At 43.1% G+C, this 23,539-nt stretch overlaps 1 protein-coding gene across 1 annotated transcript in view; it reads left to right on the top strand.

Moving 5' to 3' along the window:
- The first annotated feature begins 17,492 nt into the window (after positions 1-17,492).
- The window catches only part of LOC129853750 (substance-P receptor-like), a 38,529-nt gene continuing 32,482 nt past the window's right edge, over positions 17,493-23,539 (top strand). The window contains exon 1 of the mRNA XM_055920115.1: positions 17,493-18,327. Within this exon, the coding sequence (XP_055776090.1) occupies positions 17,873-18,327 (455 nt within the window). The 5' untranslated portion in view covers positions 17,493-17,872. The remainder of the gene's footprint in view (positions 18,328-23,539) is intronic.

The raw sequence follows: 23,539 nt of genomic DNA, 5'->3' as shown, positions 1-23,539 counted from the left end.
CGGGGGCAGACTGGCCATCTGGCATTTCGGGCAAATGCCAGATGGGCTGGTCAATTGTTTTGCCTAGCGGACTTGTCTAACTTAGTGTTTTCTTTAGCAAAATTATAATTATCTGGAAAATTATGAGGGCCTCAAGGGGAAGAAAATGGCCTGGTGTGGGTGCCTCTGTGACAAAAATGGGCCGGTGTGTTATGAATTACATTAGGGATTTTGGGTTCCAGTCTGCCCATGACTGTAGGCCTACATTGTACAGTAACACTACTGTGGTCTCTTGCTACATGCACAATTGAATTAAAGGGCAACTGTGTGAGATTTTATAGATTTTTGCCAAAATTAGAGTATACCCTCTTCTCCAGGCACCACTACACCACTAGCAGTGGATATATGCAGGTAAACACCATATACTCACTTTTTTGTGGGCATGGCATATACTCACTTCTTAATCCCAACGATGTGTATCGAAGTAGTGTAGTGGAGGTATACAACGTATCAATTAATAAGGCTGATGCAACAGATCAGAATGTTTCGCTTAAGATGTTGATAAGCTATTATTTCTTCACATTTTAAGTGCATCAGTGTGCACATGGTGGTAGGCCTACGAGCTAATGTTCCAAAATGCAATTTGCTGAAAGCACCATTCTAAAATGCCCACCGCACATGCGAGTGGTTTCATGGACAGAGATTGAAATATCCTTTCGAAATTTAGAAAGAGGGAAGATCTAAGGATGCAACAACTATCAATCATGGGTTGCTAATATGACTAGGATAATGCCATTGGCTGCTAAACAATGAACGAAAGTTGATTTGGAAACCAATAGAACAAGGAGAGTATATATGAGTAAGTCTATGATTTAAAAAATAATCTCCTCCACATTTCTATGCTGGGATTTTGGCTAGGTTACTTTGAAGCAAGGTAAGACATGCCTCATAATATAAAATATCCAGGTTTCAAACGATTAAGGAACAGGAAAAATATAGTGATGCTAATGATAGAACAAACCGTCTTCTGGTTGATGGAAAGGCTTTGCCAAAAACCTCTATTAAACATTAACGAGCAACAAAGGAACCTATGCCTACCTGGCAGAATAATATAGCACCCCCCTATCCACATCGACGGGACAGTAGTGAAGAAGGTGGACAGTTTTAAGTTCCTCGGCGTACACATCACGGACAAACTGAAATGGTCCACCCACACAGACAGTGTGGCTTGTCACCAAAAACACTCAAACTTTTACAGATGTACAATCAAGAGCATCCTGTCGGGCTGTATCACCGCCTGGTACGGCAACTGCTCCGCCCACAACCGTAAGGCTCTCCAGAGGGTAGTGAGGTCTGCACAACGCATCACCGGGGGCAAACTACCTGCCCCCAGGACACCTACACCACCCGATGTCACAGGAAGGCCAAAAAGATCATCAAGGAAAACAACCACCCAAGCCACTGCCTGTTCACCCTGCTATCATCCAGAAGGCGAGGTCAGTACAGGTGCATCAAAGCTGGGACAGAGAGACTGAAAAACAGCTTCTATCTCAAGGCCATCAGACTGCTAAACAGCCATCACTAACATTGAGTGGCTGCTGCCAACATACTGACTCAAATCTCTAGCCACTTTAATAATTAAACATTTTATGTAATAAATGTATCACTAGCCACTTTAAACAATGCCACTTTATATAATGTTTACATACCCTACATTACTCATCTCATATGTATATACTGTACTCTATACCATCTGCTGCATCTTGCCTATGCCGTTCGGCCATTGCTCATCCATATATTTATATGTACATATTCTTATTCATTCCTTTTGTCAGAACGTGTGCGTACTGGTAGCGAAGTCAGGTGCAGGAGAGCAGAGATTTGTGAACAGGCACACACTTTATTTAGGCAAAAGTGCAAAACAATTATGTTTAACAATAAACATCTTAGTGAAAAATAACACGGAAAAAACAAGCCAGTCTTGCGTGTCAACAATACACACGTAACACAAACAATCTTACACAAAGACATGATGGGGAACAGAGGAATAAACACATGTAGATTGATTGGGGAATAAAAACCAGGTGTGCAGGGAACAAGACAAAACAAATGGATACATGAAAAATGGAGCGGCGATGGCTAGAAAGCCGGTGACGTCGACCGCCGAACGCCGCCCGAACAAGGAGAGGAGCCGACTTCGGCGGAAGTCGTGACACCTTTACACTTGTGTGTATAAGGTAGTTGTTGTGAAATTGCTAGATTACTTGTTAGATATTACTGCACGGTCGGAACAAGAAGAACAAGCACTTCGCTACACTCGCATTAACTGCTAATAATCTGCTAAACATGTGTATGTGACCAATAAAATTTGATTTGATTTGAACAGTGGTAGGTGCCTGCTCAGTTGAATTAAAGGGTAACAACACAAAAAAATCTAATCTATCTTAGATTTTTCCCAGACCTCAAAAGTGGTCTCCTGGTGTGGTTTAAGCATTGTTGTGGAGTTATAACATACTTAAAAATATATATATTACAAAAGTGTGACTTTGAGAGGGAAAACCTGAACATTTTGGGAAAAATCTGAAACCTCTGACTCAGTTGACAGCCTCATTTATCTATTACAATAGTAGGCCTCCTGTTAGTCTACTTGCACAGTGCAGCTTGGATTGGCCTGATTGAAAGAACAATATGCGATTGATCATTTTAAGTTATTCAGAGTGTATGTTACTGTTTGTCATAGACTTTTTCACACAGGGCACCTTTCCTTCGCCGGGCGGGCCATTCAGTAAAGTTTTGGCAAAATTTGAGTATACCCACTTCTCCAGGCACCATTACACCACTGCTTGTTGTGTGTCTTTGTTGTCTGTAATCTATGAAAATCGAATGCTTAATTGCCGTCCAATATGACTTGACATTGTAAAACACAACAGGTGTCATTAAAGAACATATAATTTGCCTCGAAGAGAATTGCAATGCTGGCATCGGAGACCACAGCTCACTCAAAATAATGATGCTGCAATATTTTACTGAGTGGGCAGAAGATCGACATGGCCTGCATCCAAAATGGCACCCTATTCCATAGTGCACTACTTTTGACCAGGGCCCTAGTGCACCATATAGTGAATGGAGTTCCATTTTGGATGCCTATATGGTCTATTTGGAATACAGGTCAGCACCGAAGAGTCGATGTCCGTGCCCTCGTGGGAATCTAATTAGCATAATATACAAATCCCCATCAAAATCCGTATGTTTAAGCTAGAGATATGTTTTTTTGCATGGGTTGCGTCTCAATCCACCGTCTCTGGCCATGTCGGCCTTCCACATCTGGGGTGGAAGGTGGCAGAGCTACAGTGTTTGTCGGACCAGGAGACATCCTGAAAATCGGTCTTCTCCCGAAAATGTCTGCAGAGTCCAAACGGTTTGGGCTATATGACCACCACAATTCATGTTCGTTGTTTTACTCTACTACGCCCACAAGCCTCACAAGACTTGTCTGAAGGTAATCCAGTACCGGGATGAAAAATGTATGGAAGTGAATAGGGCATTTCCAGGTCAAACGTATACAGGTCATTCCCCGGTAAAAGCAAATGAACAAATAATAAACAATCCTTAGCTTTCTTATATCTCTCAGATATAGGACAGACACTGCGTTTCTATGAGCTAATAGCGAATTCAATGTTTAATTAAAAACAATGTATATACTGTATAAGAAATTTGACTATAGAGGGATTCATCTCCTCACTGATACAGGGGCTGACCACCAAACCCAGTTCCCATTTATTTATTTGAATATTCACAATTAATTTCCCCCTGTAGTGAGAGGTAGTGGTTTGAGAAAGGAGTCAAGTTATCAACTGAGATAAATGAGCTCGTTGTAGAAATAGGATATCCTGTCTTGTGGCATCCTATTCCCTAATGCCATATAGTGCACTACTTGTGACCAGAGCCCTGGTCAGAAATAGTGCACTATGAAGGGAATAGAGTGCAATTTGGGATGCACACTTGCGCTTTCCCTCAGGGTAGATATTATTCTTACCATGATTTGGATGGTAGTTGGTGCATGGAATGGAGGAATTTGGAGCTGATTGCAGGCTATGGAGGTTTGCCTCTGATTGTGCTGTATATGCCTGACTGTGATGAAACAAGAGAGCTGAATATCTATGAGAAATCTAACCTGTCGGTGTCTCACTTAGCTTTTTACTTTTCCAAATGCTCATACTGATTCCTTTCAAGATTCAAATTGAGTTTGAAGAATAGGCAAGTCAATCATGGAGCTGACAAGTCTTCACAGGTTGAATATCGTTTCACGTTGAGTAGGTTCACATGCTGAATAGTTGTTTCATTTTCATCTATAACTACTTTTGGGCTACACCCTTGTTGACTGAGTTTCCTGCCTTGTTTCTTACCTGCTCTCTACAATGTTGTTATTCTACTTCTTTCACCTGCTATATTATACATTCTATACCAGATAGTAGGAGTTTCTTTCTGTTTCTGGACACTGCTACATTAAACCTTGATTTCCTTTGTCATCCCTAAGGTAACAGGATCATCTAGTTTTCCTCTACCTATGCTGTGTGAGCCTTTGACATTTTTCAGCTTGCCAGTAACATGCCTGTATTGTGCCAAAATTGAATGTCACAGAATTCATATGATTCAATCTTCTACCTCCTATAGGAGAAACTAGTAAGCATATTGAATTGCTTACATGTTTTAAGCAGTCACGACCTTCGAGCACAGATAACTTCTTTTTTTTTCGTGGAAAAGAGATCTTTGCCAAAAATGTAAAAAGTAGCCTAAAAACTCAAATCAAATTTTATTTGTCACATGCACCGAATACAACAGGTGTCGTAAAATGCTACTTACAAGAAAAATAAAAGTTGAAAAAATATTTACTAAATTAACTCAAGTTAAAAAATCAAAGAGTAACAATAAAATAACAGTAACGGGGCTACATACAGAGGGTACTGGTAACGAGTCAATGTGCAGGGCTACAGGTTAGTCAAGGTAATTGAGGTAAAATGTACAGTACCAGTCAAAAGTTTGAACACACCTACTCATTCAAGGGTTTTACTTTATTTTGACTATTTTCTACATTGTAGAATAATAGTGAAGACCTCAAAAATATGAAGTAACACATATGGATTCACATAGTAAACATAAAAAGTGTTAAACAAATCAAAATATATTTTCTATTTGAGATTCTTCAAAGTACCCACCATTTGCTTTGATGACAGCTTTGCACACTCTTGGCATTCTCTCAACCAGCTTCACCTGGAATGCTTTTCCAACAGTCTTGAAGGAGTTCCCACATATGCTGAGCACTTGTTGGCTGCTTTTCCTTCACTCTGTGGTCCAAATCATCCCAAACCATCTAAATTGGGTTGAGATCGGTTGATTGTGGAAGCCAGCTCATCTGATGCACTCCATCACTCTCTTTCTTGGTCAAAATAGCCCTTACACAGCCTGGAGGTGTGCTGCGTCATTGTCCTGTTGAAAAACAAATGATAGTCTCACTAAGCGCAAACCAGATGGGATGGTGTATCGCTGCAGAATGCTGTGGTAGCCATACTGGCTAAGTGTGCATTGAATTCTAAATAAATCACAGACAGTGTCACCAGCAAAGCACCCCCACACCATCACACCTCCTCCTCCATGCTTCATGGTGGGAACAACACATGCAGAGATCATCCATTCACCTACTCACAAAGACATGGTGGTTGGAACCAAAAATCTCAAATTTGGACTCATCAGACCAAAAGACATAAGTCCATTGCTTGTATTTCTTGGCCCAAGCAAGTATTTTCTTCATATTGGTGTCCTTTAGTAATGGTTTCTTTGCAGCCATTTGACCATGAAGGCCTGATTCACGCAGTCTCCTATGAACAGTTGATGTTGAGTTGTGTCTGTTACTTGAACTCTGTGCAGTATTTATTTGGGCTGCCTTTTCTGAGGCTGGTAACTCTAATGAACGTATCCTCTGCAGCAGAGGTAACTCTGGGTCTTCCTTTCCTGTGGCGGTCCTTATGAGAGCCAGTTTCATCATAGCGCTTGATGGTTTTTGGAACTGTACTTAAAAGGTCTTAGAATTTCCTGATTGACTGATCTTCAGGTCTTAAAGTAATGATGGACTGTCGTTTCTGCTTATTTGAGTTGTTCTTGCCATAATATGTACTTGGTCTTTTACCAAATAGGGCTATTTTCTGTATACCACCCCTACCTTGTCACAGCACAACTAATTGGCTCAAACGCATTAAGAAGAAAATAAATTCCACAAATTAACTTTTAACAAGGCACACCTGTTAATTGAAATGCATTCCAGGTGACTACCTCATGAAGCTGGTTGAGAGAATGCCAAGAGTGTGCAAAGCTGTCAATAAGGCAAAGGGAGGCTACTTTGAAGAATCTGAAATATAAAATATACTTTGATTTGTTTAACACTTTTTTGGTTACTACATGATTCCGTTTTGTGTTATTTCATAGTTTTGATGTATTTTCGATTATTCTAAAATGTAGTAGGTGTGTCCAAACTTTTGACTGGTGCTGTACATGTAGTTAGGGGTAAAGTGACTATGCATGGATAATAAGCAGCGAGTAGCAGCACTGTAAAAAATGGGCGGGTCAATTCAAATAGTCCGGGTTGCCATTTGATTAGCTGTTCAGCAGTCATATGGCTTGGGGGTAGAAGCTGTTAAGAAGCCTTTTGGACCTAGACGTGGCGCTCCGGTAACGCCTGCCGTGCGGAAGCAGAGAGAACAGTCTATGACTAGGGTAGCTGGAATCTTTGGCAATTTTTAGGGCATTCCTCTGACACCGCTTGGTATAGAGGTCCTGGGTGGCAGGAAGCTTGGCCCCAGTGATGTACTGGGCCTTACCCACTGCCCTCTGTAGTGCCTTGCAGTCGGAGGCCGAGCCGTTGCCATACCAGCTGATGATGCAAACAGTCAGGATGCTCTCGATGGTGCAGCTGTTGAACTTTTTGAGGATCTGCATACCCATGCCAAATCTCTTTAGTCTCCTGAAGGGGAATAGGTGTTTTTGTGCCCTCTTCACAACTGTCTTGGTGTGTTTGGACCATGATAGTTTGTTGGTGATGTGGACACCATGGAACTTGACGCTCTCAAACTGCTCCACTACAGCCCCGTCGATGAGAATGGGGGTGTGCTCGGCCCTCCTTTTCCTGTTGTCATTGATCATCTCCTTTGTCTTGATCACATTGAGGGTGATTGTTGTCCTGGCACCACACTGCCAGGTCTCTGACCTCCTCCCTATAGGCTGTCTCATCGATGTCGGTGATCAGGCCTACTGGCGTTGTGTCGTCGGCAAACTTAATGATGGTGTTGGAGTCGTGCTTGGCCACGCAGTCATTGGTGAACAGGGAGTACAGCAAGGAACTAAGCACGCACCCCTGAGGGGCCCCCGTGTTGCGGATCTGCGTGACAAATGTGTTGTTGCCTACCCTTACCACCTGGGGATGGCCTGTCAGGAAGTCCAGGATCTAGTTGCAGAGGGAGGTGTTGAGTCCCAGGGTCCTTAGCTTAGTGATGAGCTTTGAGGACACTATGCTGTTGAAATCTGAGCTGTAGTCAATGAACAGCATTCTCACGTAGGTGTTCCTTTTGTCAAGGTGGGAAAGAGCAGTGTGGAGTCTAATAGAGATTTGTGTCATCTGTGGATCTGTTTGGGCGGTATGCGAATTGGAGTGGGTCTAGGGTTTCTGGGATGATGGTGTTGATGTGAGCCATTACCAGCCTTTCAAAGCACTTCATGGCTACAGACGTACAGAGTGCTACGGGTCGGTAGTCATTTAAGTAGTCAATAACTATGTTTGTTTGAGAGAGAATGAAATTCAGGATTGCCATCTTCTAAAAGAGGACGAGGGAGAGTAGAGAGAACAGTGATCAGAAAATAAAGGCTGTGTGTGATGGAGAGGGCCATAGAACTCTCTACTTACTAATGGCTAGGCAATATTATGTACCATGAATTTCATGACCACCATTATGTCCCCAAGATTATGCACAGTAGTTAGATGAATTCAATATTTTCTCTCAAATGATAAATTAGTCTATAGCTCTTAGAGATACAGTAATATAAGCTCACATTATCATGAAACCTAACATTGTTCAAGATAATGACATATTGTACTGTATGGAGGTACCATAGTTACACAGCAGCATTGTCACACCCTGATCTGTTTCACCTGTCCTTGTGCTTGTCTCCGCCCCCCCACTCCCCCAGGTGTCGTTCATCTTCCCCACTTATCCCCTAGGTATTTATACCTGTGTTTTCTGTCTGTCTGTGCCAGTTTGTCTTGTTTGCCAAGTCAACCAGCGTTTTTCTCTCAGCTCCTGTTTTTCCCAGTCTCTCTTTTTCTCGTCCTCCTGGTTTTGACCATTGCCTGTCCTGACTCTGAGCTCGCCGGCCTTACCACTCTGCCTGCCCCTGACCTCGAGCCTGCCTGCTGCCCTGTACCGTTTTGGACTCTGCTCTGGCTATGAACGCTTGCCTGTCCCCAACCTGGCTTTTGTCTATCCCTTGGATTATAATAAATACCAGAGCTCAAACCATCTGCCTCCTGTGTCTGCTTCTGGGTCTCGCCTTGTGTCGGGATAAGCATACTCTGCATTTGTGAGATTTTAAGCAATCCTATTGATGAACATCAATACAGACAGTCCCCATTGTAAGGCCTTCCAACTGCGTAGTGATGCATAACTCCATTGGTACTGCTGTACTGTATGGGAGCACACATAATGATGTTACCACCATGCTACAGGGATGTCAATGGTTGCTCTTTGTGGAATCATATTTTAAATTATTCTCCTCTAATGTTATAGGTACATAAAGGCTGATGAATCAACCTCCATTTTCAGTGATGAGATTACTACAGTATATACAATTTTAGTTGTACTACAACAGGCTACCATTGTGTGGTCTTTTTTCAATTCCCCAGAAGATTTTCCAAGAACAGCAAAGCCCTAGCCTCCCAGGCTTCACTCACAATTGGTGAAAGCCTGTGATAGAGGCTAGCAATGCCCTTATGCTGCGTTCATTACCAAGTGGGACCAGGGGGTATTTACCACATATAACTGGGAAAAATACACTGATACGCCTCTCCAACTGGTAATTACTAGTGCGAAATCATCCCTGAGCTCTGAATTCTCCCACATGCTGACCTCTGATAACCTTGATAACAGCATTTTCGGCAGTTATATCCAACAACAAAACAGTATTTATGAAAAGCAAACTATTTGCATGTTTGTGTTTTTTGTTTAAAAAATAAATAAATTATCCCCTTTTCTCCCCAATTTTCGTGGTATCCAATCGCTAGTAATTACTATCTTGTCTCATCGCTACAACTCCCGTACGGGCTCGGGAGAGACGAAGGTCGAAAGCCATGCGTCCTCCGAAGCACAACCCAACCAAGCCGCACTGCTTCTTTAACACAGCGCGCCTCCAACCCGGAAGCCAGCCGCACCAATGTGTCGGAGGAAACACGGTGCACCTGGACCCTTGGTAAGCGCGCACTACGCCCGGCCCACCACAGGAGTCGCTGGAGCGCAATGAGACAAGGATATCCCTACCGGCCAAACCCTCCCTAACCCAGATGACGCTAGCCCAATTGTGCGTCGCCCCACGGACCTCCCGGTCGCGGCTGGCTGCGACAGAGCCTGGGAGCGAACCCAGAGACTCTGGTGGCGCAGCTAGCACTGCGATAAAGTGCCCTAGACCACTGCGCCACCCGGGAGGCCCTTGCATGGTTTTTTTAACACTATAATTTGGGGGCTCCCGAGTGGCACAGCGGTCTAAGTCACTGCATCTCAGTGCCAGAGACATCACTACAGACCCTGGTTCAATTCCAGGATGTATCACAACCGGCCGTGAATAAGTCTGTGCCTTGCCAATACTCTCTGTCCCGAACGTACTAGACGACCAGTTCTTATAGCCCTTAGTCGTACCCTTATCCTACTCCTCTGCTCCTGGTGATGTACAGGTTAATCCAGGCCCTGCAGTGCCTAGCTCCACTCCCATTCCCCAAGCCCTCTCATTTGTTGACTTCTGTAACCGTAAAAGCCTTGGTTTCATGCGTGTTAACATTAGAAGCCACCTCCCTAAGTTTGTTTTATTCACTGCTTTAGCACACTCTGCCAACCCGGATGTCCTAGCTGTGTCGGAATCCTGGCTTAGGAAGGCCCCCAAAAACCCTGAAATTTCCATCCCTAACTATAACATTTTCCGACAAGATAGAACTGCCAAAGGGGGCGGAGTTGCAATCTACTGTAGAGATAGCCTGCAGAGTTCTGTCTTACTATCCAGGTCTGTGCCCCAAAAATTTGAGCTTCTACTTTTAAAAATCCACCTTTCCAGAAACACCAACGTCTCTCACCGTTGCCGCTTGCTATAGACCACCTTCTGCCCCCAGCTGTGCCCTGGACACCATATGTGAATTGATTGCCCCCCATCTATCTTCAGAGCTCGTGCTGTTAGGTGACCTAAACTGGGACATGCTTAACACCCCGGCCATCCTACAATCTAAGCTAGATGCCATCAATCTCACAAAATTATCAATGAACCTACCATTGCGTCCGTAATGGGTCTGCGGTCAAACGACCACCCCTCATCACTGTCAAACGCTCCCTAAAACACTTCAGCGAGCAGGCCTTCCTAATTGACCGAACTGGTATCCTGGAAGGATATTGACCTCATTCAATCAGTAGAAGATGCCTGGTTATTCTTTAAAAGTGTTTTCCTCACAATCTTAAATAAGCATGCCCCATTAAAAAAATAAAAAAACAGGAACAGATATAGCCCGTGGTTCACTCCAGACCTGACTTCCCTTGACCAGCACAAAAACATCCTGTGGCGTACGGCATTATTATCAAATAGCCACCGCGATATGCAACTTTTCAGGGAAGTTAGGAACCAATATACACTGGCAGTTAGGAAAGCAAAAGCTAGCTTTTTCAAACAGAAATTTCCATCCTGCAGCACAAACTCCAAAAAGTTCTGGGACACTGTAAAGTCCATGGAGAATAAGAGCACCTCCTCCCAGCTGCCCACTACACTGAGGCTAGGAAATACTGTCACCTCCGATAAATCCACAATAATTGAGAATCTCAATAAGCATTTTTCTACGTCTGGCCATGATTTCCACCTGGCCACCCCTAACCTGGTCAACACCCCTGCACCCCACACAGAAACTTGCCCAAGCCTCCCCCATTTCTCCTTCACCCAAATCCAGATAGCTGATGTTCTAAAAGAGCTGCAAAATCTGGACCCCTACAAATCAGCAGGGCTAGACAATCTGGACCCTCTCTTTCTAAAATTATCAGCTGAAATTGTTGCAATCCCTATTACTAGCCTGTTCAACCTCTCTCGTATCGTCTGAGATCCCCAAAGATTGGAAAACTGCCGTGGTCATCCCCATCTTCAAAGGGGGAGACACTCTAGACCCAAAGTGTTACAGACCTATATCTATCCTACCCTGCCTTTCTAAGGTTTTCAATAGCCAAGTTAACAAAAAGATCACCAACCATTTCGAATCCCACCATAACTTCTCCGCTATGCAATCTGGTTTCCGAGCTGTTCATGGGTGCACCTCAGCCATACTCAAGGTCGTAAATGGTATCATAACCGCCATCGATAAGAGACAATACTGTGCAGCTGTATTCATCAACCTGACCAAGGCTTTCGACTCTGTCAATCACCACAGTTTTATCGGCAGACTCAACAGCCTTGGTTTCTCAAATGACTGCCTCGCCTGGTTCACCAACTACTTCTCAGACAGAGATGAGTGTGTCAAATCGGAGGGCCTGTTATTCGGATCTCTGGCAGTCTCTATGGGGGTGTCACAGGGTTCAATTCTCTGGCCGACTCTTTTCTCTGTATACATCAATGATGTCGCTCTTGCTGCTGGTGATTCTCTGATCCACCTCTACGCAGACGACACCATTCTGTATACTTCTGGCCCTTCTTTGGACACTGTGTTAACAAACCTCCAGACGAGCTTCAATGCCATACAACTCTCCTTCCGTGGCCTCCAACTGCTCTTAAATGCAAGTAAAACTAAATGCATGCTCTTCAACCGATCACTGCCTGCACCTGCCTGCCCGTCCAGCATCACTACTCTGGACGGTTCTGACTTAGAATATGTGGACAACTACCAATACCTAGGTGTCTGGTTAGACTGTAAATTCTCCTTCCAGGCTCATATTAAGCATCTCCAATCCAAAATTAAATCGAGAATCGGCTTCCTATTTCACCTCAAAGCATCCTTCACTCATGCTGCCAAACATGCCTTGTAAAACTGACCATCCTGCCGATCCTTGACTTCGGCAATGTCATTTACAAAATAGCCTCCAACACTCTACTCAGCAAATTGGATGCAGTCTATCACAGTGCCATCCGTTTTGTCACCAAAGCCCCATATACCACCCACCACTGCGACCTGTATGCTCTCGTTGGCTGGCCCTCGCTTCATATTCGTTGCCAAACCCACTGGCTCCAGGTCATCTATAAGTCTGTGCTAGGTAAAGCCCCGCCTTATCTCAGCTCACTGGTCACCATAGCAGCACCTACCCGTAGAACGCGCTCCAGCAGGTATATTTCACTGGTCACCCCCAAAGCCAATTCCTCCTTTGGCCGCCTTTCTTTCCAGTTTTCTGCTGCAAGTTCTCTGCTGGAACGAATTGCAAAAATCACTGAAGCTGGAGACCCATATCTCCCTCACTAACTTTAAGCACCAGCTATCAGAGCACCTCACAGATCACTGCACCTGTACATAGCCCATACTGTTATTTTTTATTTTTGCTCCTTTGCACCCCAGTATTTATATTTGCACATTCATCTTTTGCACATCTATCACCCAAGTGTTTAATTGCTAAATTGTAATTATTTTGCCACTATGGCCTATTTATTGCTTACCTCCCTTATCTTACCTCATTTGAACACACTGTATATAGACTTTTTCTCTATTGTATTATTGACTGTATGTTTGTTTATTCCATGTGTAACTCTGTGTTGTTGTTTGTGTTGCACTGCTTTGCTTTATCTTGGCCAGGTCGCAGTTTTAAATGAGAACTTGTTCTCAACTAGCCTACCTGGTTAAATAAAGGTGAAATAATAAAAAATAAAAAAATATATTTTTAAATAAAATGCAAAAAATGTATTTGTCCTTTGTGGCTCAGTTGGTAGAGCATGGCGCTTGTAACACCAGGGTCATGGGTTTGAGTAATGCTGGGGCCACACAAAAATATTATGAATGCATGACTGACTGTAAGTCGCTTTGGATAAAAGCTTCAGCTAAATTGCATATACTTTATTATATTATGATGCACTCAGACACAGAAAATGACACAGAACAATTTATCTCTGGGCCTGACCTGGTTAATTACCGCTTCTCCCTCATAAAGTGGATGATAGATCAAAAGCTGTTGTTGATGAAACTACTTTAATGTGGTGGTTGTATACCTGGACTATCCTCAGTCAGGGTCAGCCTGATGTTCATACGTGGTTTGTAATGATGGTGACTCTTTTGTCAGATGTATTTATTATTCTTACAATCTTTATTTCTGATGTGCATCTCTTCCAGCTTTTATGCACATATCCCTTAGGTAATATGACCTCTCCTGTCAGCCACATTGACACTGTGCTTCCTCCCTTACTTCCTTACTGTGTCACACCCTGATCTGTTTCACCTGTCTTTGTGATTGTCTCCACCCCCCTCCAGGTTTCGCCCATCTCCCCCATTATCCCCTGTGTATTTATACCTGTGTTGTCTGCTTGTCTGTTGCCAGTCCATCTTGTTTGTCAAGCCAACCAGCGGTTTTGTGTCAGCGCCTGCTTTTCCCCAGTCTCTCTTTTCTTGTTCTCCTGGTTTTTGACCCTTGCCTGCCCTGACCCTGTACCCACCTGCCTGACCACTCTGACTGCCTGCCGGGCTGTACCTTTGCCCCTGTCGTTGTAATAAACATTGTTACTTCGACACGGTCTGCATCAGGGTCTTGTCTTGATACCTGATAGGCTGCTCTCTCTGACAGTAAATAAATAATCCCTGGCAGTCTTAATTCAGCAGTCTCTCTTTCTCTCTCTCCCTCTCTCTCTCTCTTTGCCTCCCCCCGCCCCCTCTCTTCCAGGTTGCATTGTCTTTGACGCAATAGAGACCAGAGTCTCCTTTACCTTCAATTTAAAATTAAAAGATATATTAAGACTTTTCGCACCTTTGAATAGCTAGCAAGGCAATCTGTAATACGATAACACGATAACACAAATACGCTACAAAGTTATTTGTCCGTGGTATCAAACCAGCAACACAAACACGAAAAAGTAATTCGCCCAAGGTTTAAAAGCCAATAAATACCTCTAGTAAATCACTACTACCAGCGGTATAGGCATGAACTCCACTGAGAATTACAGAAATTACATATTGAACTGTGAATTACTGTCAATATTAGCTCTGCGAAGGGCAGCACTCACACTTCATTATCAGTCATAAAATACTCCCTGGCACAGAACATCCCAACACATTTAATCTCAATACACAGAGCACGCAAAATGTCTAATTACATGGCATGCTACTGTGAAAAGCTGATATATTTTGTTTCAGCATCCAGGAAAATGCAGGTGCCTCTGAGAATAACATATTGCCGTATGAGTCATGGCACTAAACTATTGAACATAAAAGATCATGGAAGTGTATCAGATGCTGACGGTTGACTTTGTCAGCTCTTGGCACAGATCGTTAAGTGGCCACCAACATTGGCAAACAACAACGTTCCTTTCTTCCGTTTGATGGGAGGTACTGCGCTGGCCAAGGCAGCACTGAGCTATTGGGAGAACTATCCTGGTATGGCAGACAGTGGGGAAATATCACATGACCAACTCTTGGCCTCCAGTCCAAAAGCCTGGGTGTCATCCCGAAAACACTCACTGATGGAGCAAAAATGAGACCAGCAAGATGGCATTCAAGCCTCTACTTCTGCCACCCAACATTAGTTATCCTTACGATACCTGGCTGTCTTGTTACAAAAGGGCACTGTGGCTTGAATTGAATTACTCTTATACAAAGGAGAGATGTAAACAGCATGAAGAGTTATTTGCAAATCCTACTGCGACCTCTCATTTTCCAGCTTTTACATATAATCGTTTACATGTAATCTGATTACAAAAAAAACTTTACCTGTAGCCAGTTACGTTACCTGGAACAATATTGTAATCGGATTAAAGATACTTGAAAAAAATTATGATTACTTCTTTGATTACTTTTAAATTCAGAAAGGATGTTTGTGAAAAAAAAATACATTATGACACCTTTCTGTTTTCTCAATGACATCAATTCAGAGACCACTATGATGACACACCAAATGCGTTTGATGGATTACTTTTGTCTTTTTCTAATGCCTCTTAAAGGGAAAGTAATCCAAAAGTTACTGAAAGTAATCAGATTAAGTTACCGAGTTTGGGTAATCCAAAAGTTACACTACTGATTATAACTTTGGACAGGTAACTAGTAACTGTAACGGATTACATTTAGAAAATCAACCGACCCAACCCTGCCTGTGGCCAGCACATAATATGATCTCTCCTGTCAGCGACGTGGACACTGCAAAAGGAATACAAATGTCCAGTTCGGCACCAGACAAGGGCTTCCTCCCTTTTCTCCTATAGCTGCTCTCGCTAACAGTCAATAATGTGTCCCTGGCAGTCTATATTCAGCAGTCTTGCATACAGCAGTCTCCCGCTCTCCATCCGTCCCCTATTCCTTGGCTACAACATTCATTCAGAAATTTAGCTATGACCATTATAGCGCAGAGTTCACCACAGAGCGTTAGGTGGCTGTGGCAGAAAGTACCACTAGATGGGGATAGTGAGCAGAAACATGTAGCAGACTGTCAGTTGTGATAATGATCAAAGAAAGTAATACAACTTCTTGGTAAATTGTGTATCCCATGCTGTCTTTCAATTCTTAGGAAATTCATGTTTTACTTTGACATATCCCTTTATGGCTTATGATACAGAAGCCCATCAGGTCAGTTTCCAGAGGCCTCTGAAACGACCAACATGCAGGCTTTCACAAAGGTGTCCACCTCAGTATAAAAATATTTTAAGCTTTTGCACCAATTTGGGGGAAACTGAGGAAAACAGAGCAACAATAATTTGAGTCTCTCTCTAAACTGCATCTCCCCTTCCCCATTTTTGTCACCCACACAACATGATGCTTCACGGTTGGAATGGGGTTCTTCAGATTGCAAGCCTCCCCCTTTTCCTCCAAACATAACGATGGTCATTATGGCCAAACTGTTCTATTTTTGTTTCATCACAACAAAGGACATTTCTCCAAAAAGGAAAATCTTTGTCCCCATGTGCAGTTGCAAACCGTAGTCTGGCTTTTTATGGTGGTTTTGGAGCAGTGGCTTCTTCCTTGCTGAGCACCCTTTCAGGTTATGTCGATATAGGACTTGTTTTACTGTGGATATAGATACTTTTGTACCTGTTTCCTCCAGCATCTTTACAAGGTCCTTTGGTGTTGTTCTGGGTTTGATTTGCACTTTTCGCACCAAAGTACGTTCATCTCTAGGAGACAGAACGCATCTCCTTCCTGAGCGGTATGACAGCTCTGTGGTTCCATAGTGTTTATACTTGCGTACTATTGTTTGTACAGATGAACGTGGTACTTTCAGGCGTTTGGAAATTGCTCCCAAGGATGAACCAGACTTGTGAAGGTCTCCAATTGTTTTTCTGAGGTCTTGGCCGATTTCTTTTGATTTTCCCATGTCAAGCAAAGAGGGGCTGAGTTTGAAGGTAGGCCTTGAAATACATCCACAGGTACACCTCCAATTGACTCAAATTATGTCAATTAGCCTACCAGAAGCTTCTAAAGCCATGACATCATTTTCTGGAGTTTTCCAAGCTGTTTAAAGGCACAGTCAACTTAGTGTATGTAAACTTCTGACCCACTGGAGTTGTGATACAGTGAATTATAAGGGAAATAATCTGTCTGTAAACAATTGCTGGGAAAATTACTTGTGTCATGCACAAAGTAGATGTCCTAAACGACTTGCCAAAACTATAGTTTGTTAACAAGAAATTTGTGGAGTGGTTGAAAAACAAGTTTTGATGATTCCAACCTAAGTGTATGTAAACTTCCGACTTCAACTGTATAATGTTTCTACAATGCTCTCAGAAAATGTGAGCTATTGGAAATTGTTAGGTAAAGAGCCTATAATAAATTACACCATTGAAATACAACCCCCATTCACTACAGGAGTCCTTATCTGCTATAGCAGCAGTCCTTTTATTCGTCGGCTAAATACTTTTCTATTGTCTACATTTAGACAATAATTAATTACTTTAAGTATGCTAGTCTTGCTGAACAAGTTGTCCAGTCCATGGACGTCTCAAGTTACCACACACTATTGCAGAACATCTATGATATTCGCGTAGGCGCGCTCTTGGCTGCGCTCCGGTTGGCGCACGTCGATTGTGTGAGAGGAGAGAGAGAGCACCTCTCTGAGCCAAGAGTATAGGGTACGGAGTACAGAGTACCGCGCTGGAGACTAGGACGCTGCTCCCCGTGTCTTTTTGCTGCGGTGGAGAAGAGCCATACACCAAGGACCATCTCAATTTTACACGGAGTGGAGTCAACTTCAATACATATTCATCGTTTTATCCAAATTCAATTTTTAACAGCTACGACTATTCTCAATGTTCTGTGTGTGAGCTGCGCCTTCAGTGATCATTCCATTATTTTATCATTCTAATTTAGCTGTGCCAAATTAATCGGGAGAATGGCAATGAGGAAGAAAGTTTGAATTGAAAAGCATCAACACACACCAAGATTATTCCTAACCAGTTACTCAATCAGTTGTGAGTGGTTGAGTGTACATGTCATAGGTATTGCATGGACCAACATCATTTTTTGTCACAAAAAAAAAAGAACACCAAAATGGATCCCTTGTTCACCGCGACTGATTTGCCATTGCTAAGCAATTGGACCAACGCTTCAGGAATCAATGGAACTGATCTAGACGGGAACCAGTTTGTGCAACCAGTTTGGAGAATTGTTCTATGGGCATTCGCCTACAGTTGCATGGTTACTGTGTCTCTGGTGGGGAACGTCGTAGTAATATGGATCATTATGGCGCACCAACGAATGAGAACTGTGACCAACTATTTTCTGTTGAACCTGGCGTTTGCAGAGGCGTCTATGTCAGCCTTCAACACCGTTATCAACTTCGTCTATTCCGTCCACAACGAGTGGTACTTCGGGCTGATGTACTGCCGCTTTCACAACTTCTTCCCCGTCGCTGCTGTCTTCGCTAGTATCTACTCTATGACTGCGATAGCGGTGGACAGGTGAGTTCAGTTTGGGGGGACGTTTCAATGGATAAAGGCTAGAATGTTTGCCTATGGTCATAATAAGCAAAACAGAAAAATAATGCACTTGAATCCTGTCACAAATGTATTTGTAATAAATATGTAATATCAATGAAATAAAAATTCAATCACATTTATTGATAAAGTCCTTTTGACATCAGCAGATGTCACAGAGTGCTCATACAGAAACCCAACCTAAACCCCCAGAGAGCAAGCAATGCAGATGTATAGCCACGGTGGCAAGGAAAAACTCACTAGAAAGGCAGGAAGCTAGGAAGAAACCTAGAGAGGAACCAGCCTTTGAGGGGTGTCCAGTCCTTTTCTGGCTGTGTCCGTGTAGATTATAAGTGTACAGGTTCAAAGCGGCAATCAGCAATTGATAGATTTTTTAAAATTACGAATATATACCCATTGATTCTTGAAGAATATCGCTTACTGTCGCTTACTGTCAAAATATATGTTTGTTTTACTCCATTGTTTGTAAACAATGTAGTTGTAAACAAACATTGTATAGCCTCAAAACATTGTTAAAACTTTACCCTAATGTTGATATCATGGATGGTCAGTCCTTGAATCCATAGGTCTGTCTATGAATTTAAGAGTGGTTACATTTCTCCAGCCCTATCTCTCAGCTGTTTACCAAAACAAAGGCTGGGCACCCACTTTGTTGTTATTTGAACTGCAGATTGCCCATTTAAGATAAGAACATTTCTACCAAGGCTACATAGACATGTTATATAGCTAATGTATTCATTCAACTTAATTGGTTCTGGGGTGATGCTGCTGTTGCTGCTCCATCATCAAATCCATCAAACCAATCAATCACTAATGTGTGTGTGTGTGTGTGTGTGTGTGTGTGTGTGTGTGTGTGTGTGTGTGTGTGTGTGTGTGTGTGTGTGTGTGTGTGTGTGTGTGTGTGTGTGTGTGTGTGTGTGTGTGTGTGTGTGTGTGTGTGTGTGTGTGTGTGTGTGTGCGTGCCTGTGTGAGTGTATGACCTCACACTTGTGTTTATGTCCAGGCTGTTGTTTTAAGCAGACTCACCCCCACAATTCTATTCTTATTAACCTGTTTCTGTTAGTGAGATTTAGCCATTCTCATTCTGTGAAAGCTGCTGTCTGATTTCTCCTCTTACCCCCTGACTTGGTACTCCAGAGGTAATAACCTGTAATGCATGCATAGCTCTGCTTTTCTGCCAGCAGAGTCTGCATGTACTTGACCTTTGCAGTGTTTTGAAATTCAATTACCCTTGAGATGACCTGGAGTAGGGCGAGCAGGGAGAGCAAGAAGAGCAGGGAGAACAGGCATCATGTGAGGTACTAAAAGACACACTTCAAACAACACATACTGATCTGATTAAACCCCATACTTATCAACGGGTTAAGCTTGTAGTCATCTCTCCATTCATCATTATCTAACCACTCTTATAAACTTGCCTGATGAATCCTGTCTCCTCATGGTCACATTCTTTTGACATACTCAATGAGCAGTGATCGTGTATGCAAGATGTAATTGGTAAGGTCTATCATTTTTATTCTACATTTCCAGTAAACAGAGGGAGCGAAATAATCATGGCACACTCTACTGTGTAACATATGGAGGAAAAACACCACAAACAACAGGTGTTTATGCCTTCAATTATGTAGATCAAATGATGCGTCTTTCCATGTATTCCCCTTGAATGGGAAATGTCTCTCTAATGCCCTATAGAAAAGCAGTGGAGTGTGCTACGTGCCAGGTAATTGTGATGAGCGTCTCCGCTAAACCGGTTAATTCCCTCTCTCATAGTCCCAGCATCTGCTGCCTTGAGTCATCACCTCCATGTTTCTCCCATGCTATGATGTACACATATTCCCAGCAAGGCAAACACAAACCCAAGCCTGTAGTGACTCTGTCACCCCCCCCCCCCCCCCCCCTTGTGTCAATGTATGTGTGTGTGCGTGTGGGGTGACGCTGTGTGTGTGTGTGTGTGTGTGTGCGTGTGGGGTGACGCTGTGTGTGTGTGTGTGTTTGTGTGTGTGTGCGTGTGTGGGGTGACGCTGCGTGTGTGTGTGTGTGCGTGTGTGGGGTGACGCTGCGTGTGTGTGTGTGTGCGTGTGTGTGTGGGGGGGGGACGCTGTGTGTGTGTGTGTGTGTGTGTGCGTGTGGGGTGACGCTGTGTGTTTGTGTGTTTGTGTGTGCGTGTGGGGTGACGCTGTGTGTGTGTGTGTTTGTGTGTGTTTGTGTGTGTGTGCGTGTGTGGGGTGACGCTGCGTGTGTGTGCGTGTGTGGGGTGACGCTGCGTGTGTGTGCGTGTGTGGGGTGACGCTGTGTGTGTGTGTGTGTGTGTGTGTGTGTGTGTGTGTGTGTGTGTGTGTGTGTGTGTGTGTGTGTGTGTGTGTGTGTGTGTGTGTGTGTGTGTGTGTGTGTGTGTGTGTGAGAGAGAGAGCGAGAGAGAGAGAGAGAGAGAGAGAGAGAGAGAGAGAGAGAGAGAGAGAGAGAAAGTGCATGCATGTGTGTGACACTGTGTGTATGCCTGTGTGGTGTGTGCTTGGCAGTGCTGTGCTGCTGCAGTGCAGAGCATCTTAATGCAGCCATGCCGTTCTCTCCCAGCTGTGGCAGCAAGACTACTGTGTCTGTTTTTGTTCATTCAATTTCCTCTAATTTCTTCGTGACTCTCAGGGGATGTCACAGCAATTCAGCCAATCTCTGTATATTTCTCTCCTATCTTCATCTGATTGCTTTTTATAAAAAAGCAGAACAAAATTCTGTATTTAGTTGTGAAGGAATAAAAGATAGAGTTAGAGGGTTGTGAAGAAAGAGATGTAAGGAGAATGTGGGAAATGTCCACCCACCGGTGGGGGTCAAACGTATTTAGTCTGGGGTCAACACGGCAGCGCTATATCCAGACCAGACTCTGGCACACCGTCTATTCACTTTGGATTTATTTGCACTGTGTCATGTTAGGCCATCATATCCCGTCTCCCACCTTTCACCTATAAGAGGACTGCACACACACACAGCCACACACGCCAATGCAGAGTCTATAAATAAAGCCTATATTTACTGTAGGTCTACAGCTGATCTGTCCAGAGACACACCCACATAACACAAGTGCACACACACACATACACTTGAAGTCGGAAGTTTACATACACCTTAGCCAAATACATTTAAACTCCGTTTTTCACAATTCCTGACATTTAATCCAAGTAAATTTTCCCTGTTTTAGGTCAGTTAGGATCACCACTGTATTTTAAGAATGGGAAATGTCAGAATAATAGTAGAGAGAATGATTTATTTCACATTCCCAGTGGGTCAGATGTTTACATACACTCAATTAGTATTTGGTAGCATTACCTTTATATTGTTTAACTTGGGTCAAACGTTTCAGGTAGCCTTCCACAAGCTTCCCACAATAAGTTGGGTGAATTTTGTCCCATTCCTCCTGGCAGAGCTGGTGTAACTGAGTCACGTTTGTAGGCCTCCTTGCTCGCACACGCTTTTTCAGTTCTACCCACAAATTTTCTATAGGAAGGCTAGCATCCCGGAGTCGCCTCTTCACTGTTGACATTGAGACCGGTGTTTTGCAGGTACTATTTAATGAAGCTGCCAGTTGACTTGTAATCTGTTTCTCAAACTAGACACTCGAATGTACTTGTCCTCTTGCTCAGTTGTGCACCAGGGCCTCCCACTCCTCCTTATATTCTGGTTAGAGCCAATTTGCACTATTCTGTGTTTGGAGTAGTACACAGTGTTGTACGAGATCTTCAGTTTCTTGGCAATTTCTCGCATGAAATAGCCTTAATTTCTCAGAACAAGAATAGACTGATGAGTTTCAGAAGAAAGTTCTTTGTTTCTAGCCATTTTGAGCCTGTAATCGAACAGATACTCCAGATACTCAACTAGTCTAAAGAAGGCCAGTTTTATTGCTTCTTTAATCAGAACATCAGTTTTCAGCTGTGCTAACATAATTGAAAAATAGTTTTCTAATGATTAATTAGCCTTTTAAAATGATAAACTTGGATTAGCTAACACAACGTGCCATTGAAACACAGGAGTGATGGTTGCTGATAATGGGCCTCTGTACGCCTATGTAAATATTCCATTAAAAAACTGCCGTTTCCAGCTACAATAGTCATTTACAACATTAACAATGTCTACACTGTATTTCTGATCAATTTGATGTTATTTTAATGGACCAAAAATTTGCTTTTCTTTCAAAACAAGGACATTTCTAAGTGACCCCAAACTTTTGAACAGTAGTGTATGTGTATTGGATTATAATAATTAAGGATATATTGCTTCAAATCTCTGTCTTCAGTGGTTTAGGTTGTGGGCTGTGGGCTGTGGGATGTGGGCTGTGGGTAGCATTAGATTTAGGTTGTCTATGGCTGGTGTCCAGCGGGAAGTGCTGACTGCTGGAGTAATGAACGCAGGGTAGGGCACACAAACACACGCACACACGCACACACACAATGGTTGGCAACGTTGGGCTGCTGCATATATATATACCGTATATATATATACGGTGCATATATATATATATATATATATATAGTATATGTCTCCGGCAGGAATAGAAATCTTCTCTATCAATCAGCATTACCCCTCTCTGCACCCAGCCTCTCACCACCCGTCAGACCTGGGTTCAAATACGATTTGAAAATATTTCAATGACTTTATCTGTGCTTCATTGAACATGCCACTTAATTGACCAACGTATAGTCCCAATACTGTAAACCCCACCCATTTGGAACCCCAGACAGGCAACAACAAACACTCAAAGTATTTGAAAGATTTCAAATAGTATTTCAGCCCAGGTCTGCCACCGGGCTCATTTCCTCCCATCTGTTGATGGAGATTTTATGTAATCTTCAGCAAAACAACAGTACCCCCCGAGAGCACAATGAACTGGGAAATAGATTCCTGATCAAATTACAGCCTTTAAACCAAAACAATTCAAAACAGAAAAAACACTGCAAGCGTGAAGGTTAAATATTGTGTTGGCACCTCTGTAGAAGGAGCCTATACCTTAAAGACTTATATCTCTCCACGAGAGCAAGAGAGCACCCAGACAGAGCATCTGCCTGTTGTCTTTATTGGATTATTCCTTATGTATTAAGTGGCTTTGGTGGTTTAGATGTCATTGCCGGATCATTAGATCTGTGCCTCTCTCATTCATTTATACCAGGGACGGACAATTGGGATTGGG

Source organism: Salvelinus fontinalis, chromosome 4 (assembly GCF_029448725.1).
Source record: "Salvelinus fontinalis isolate EN_2023a chromosome 4, ASM2944872v1, whole genome shotgun sequence".
Taxonomy (NCBI): domain Eukaryota; kingdom Metazoa; phylum Chordata; class Actinopteri; order Salmoniformes; family Salmonidae; genus Salvelinus; species Salvelinus fontinalis.
This window is presented reverse-complemented; position numbering and strand designations above follow the sequence as displayed.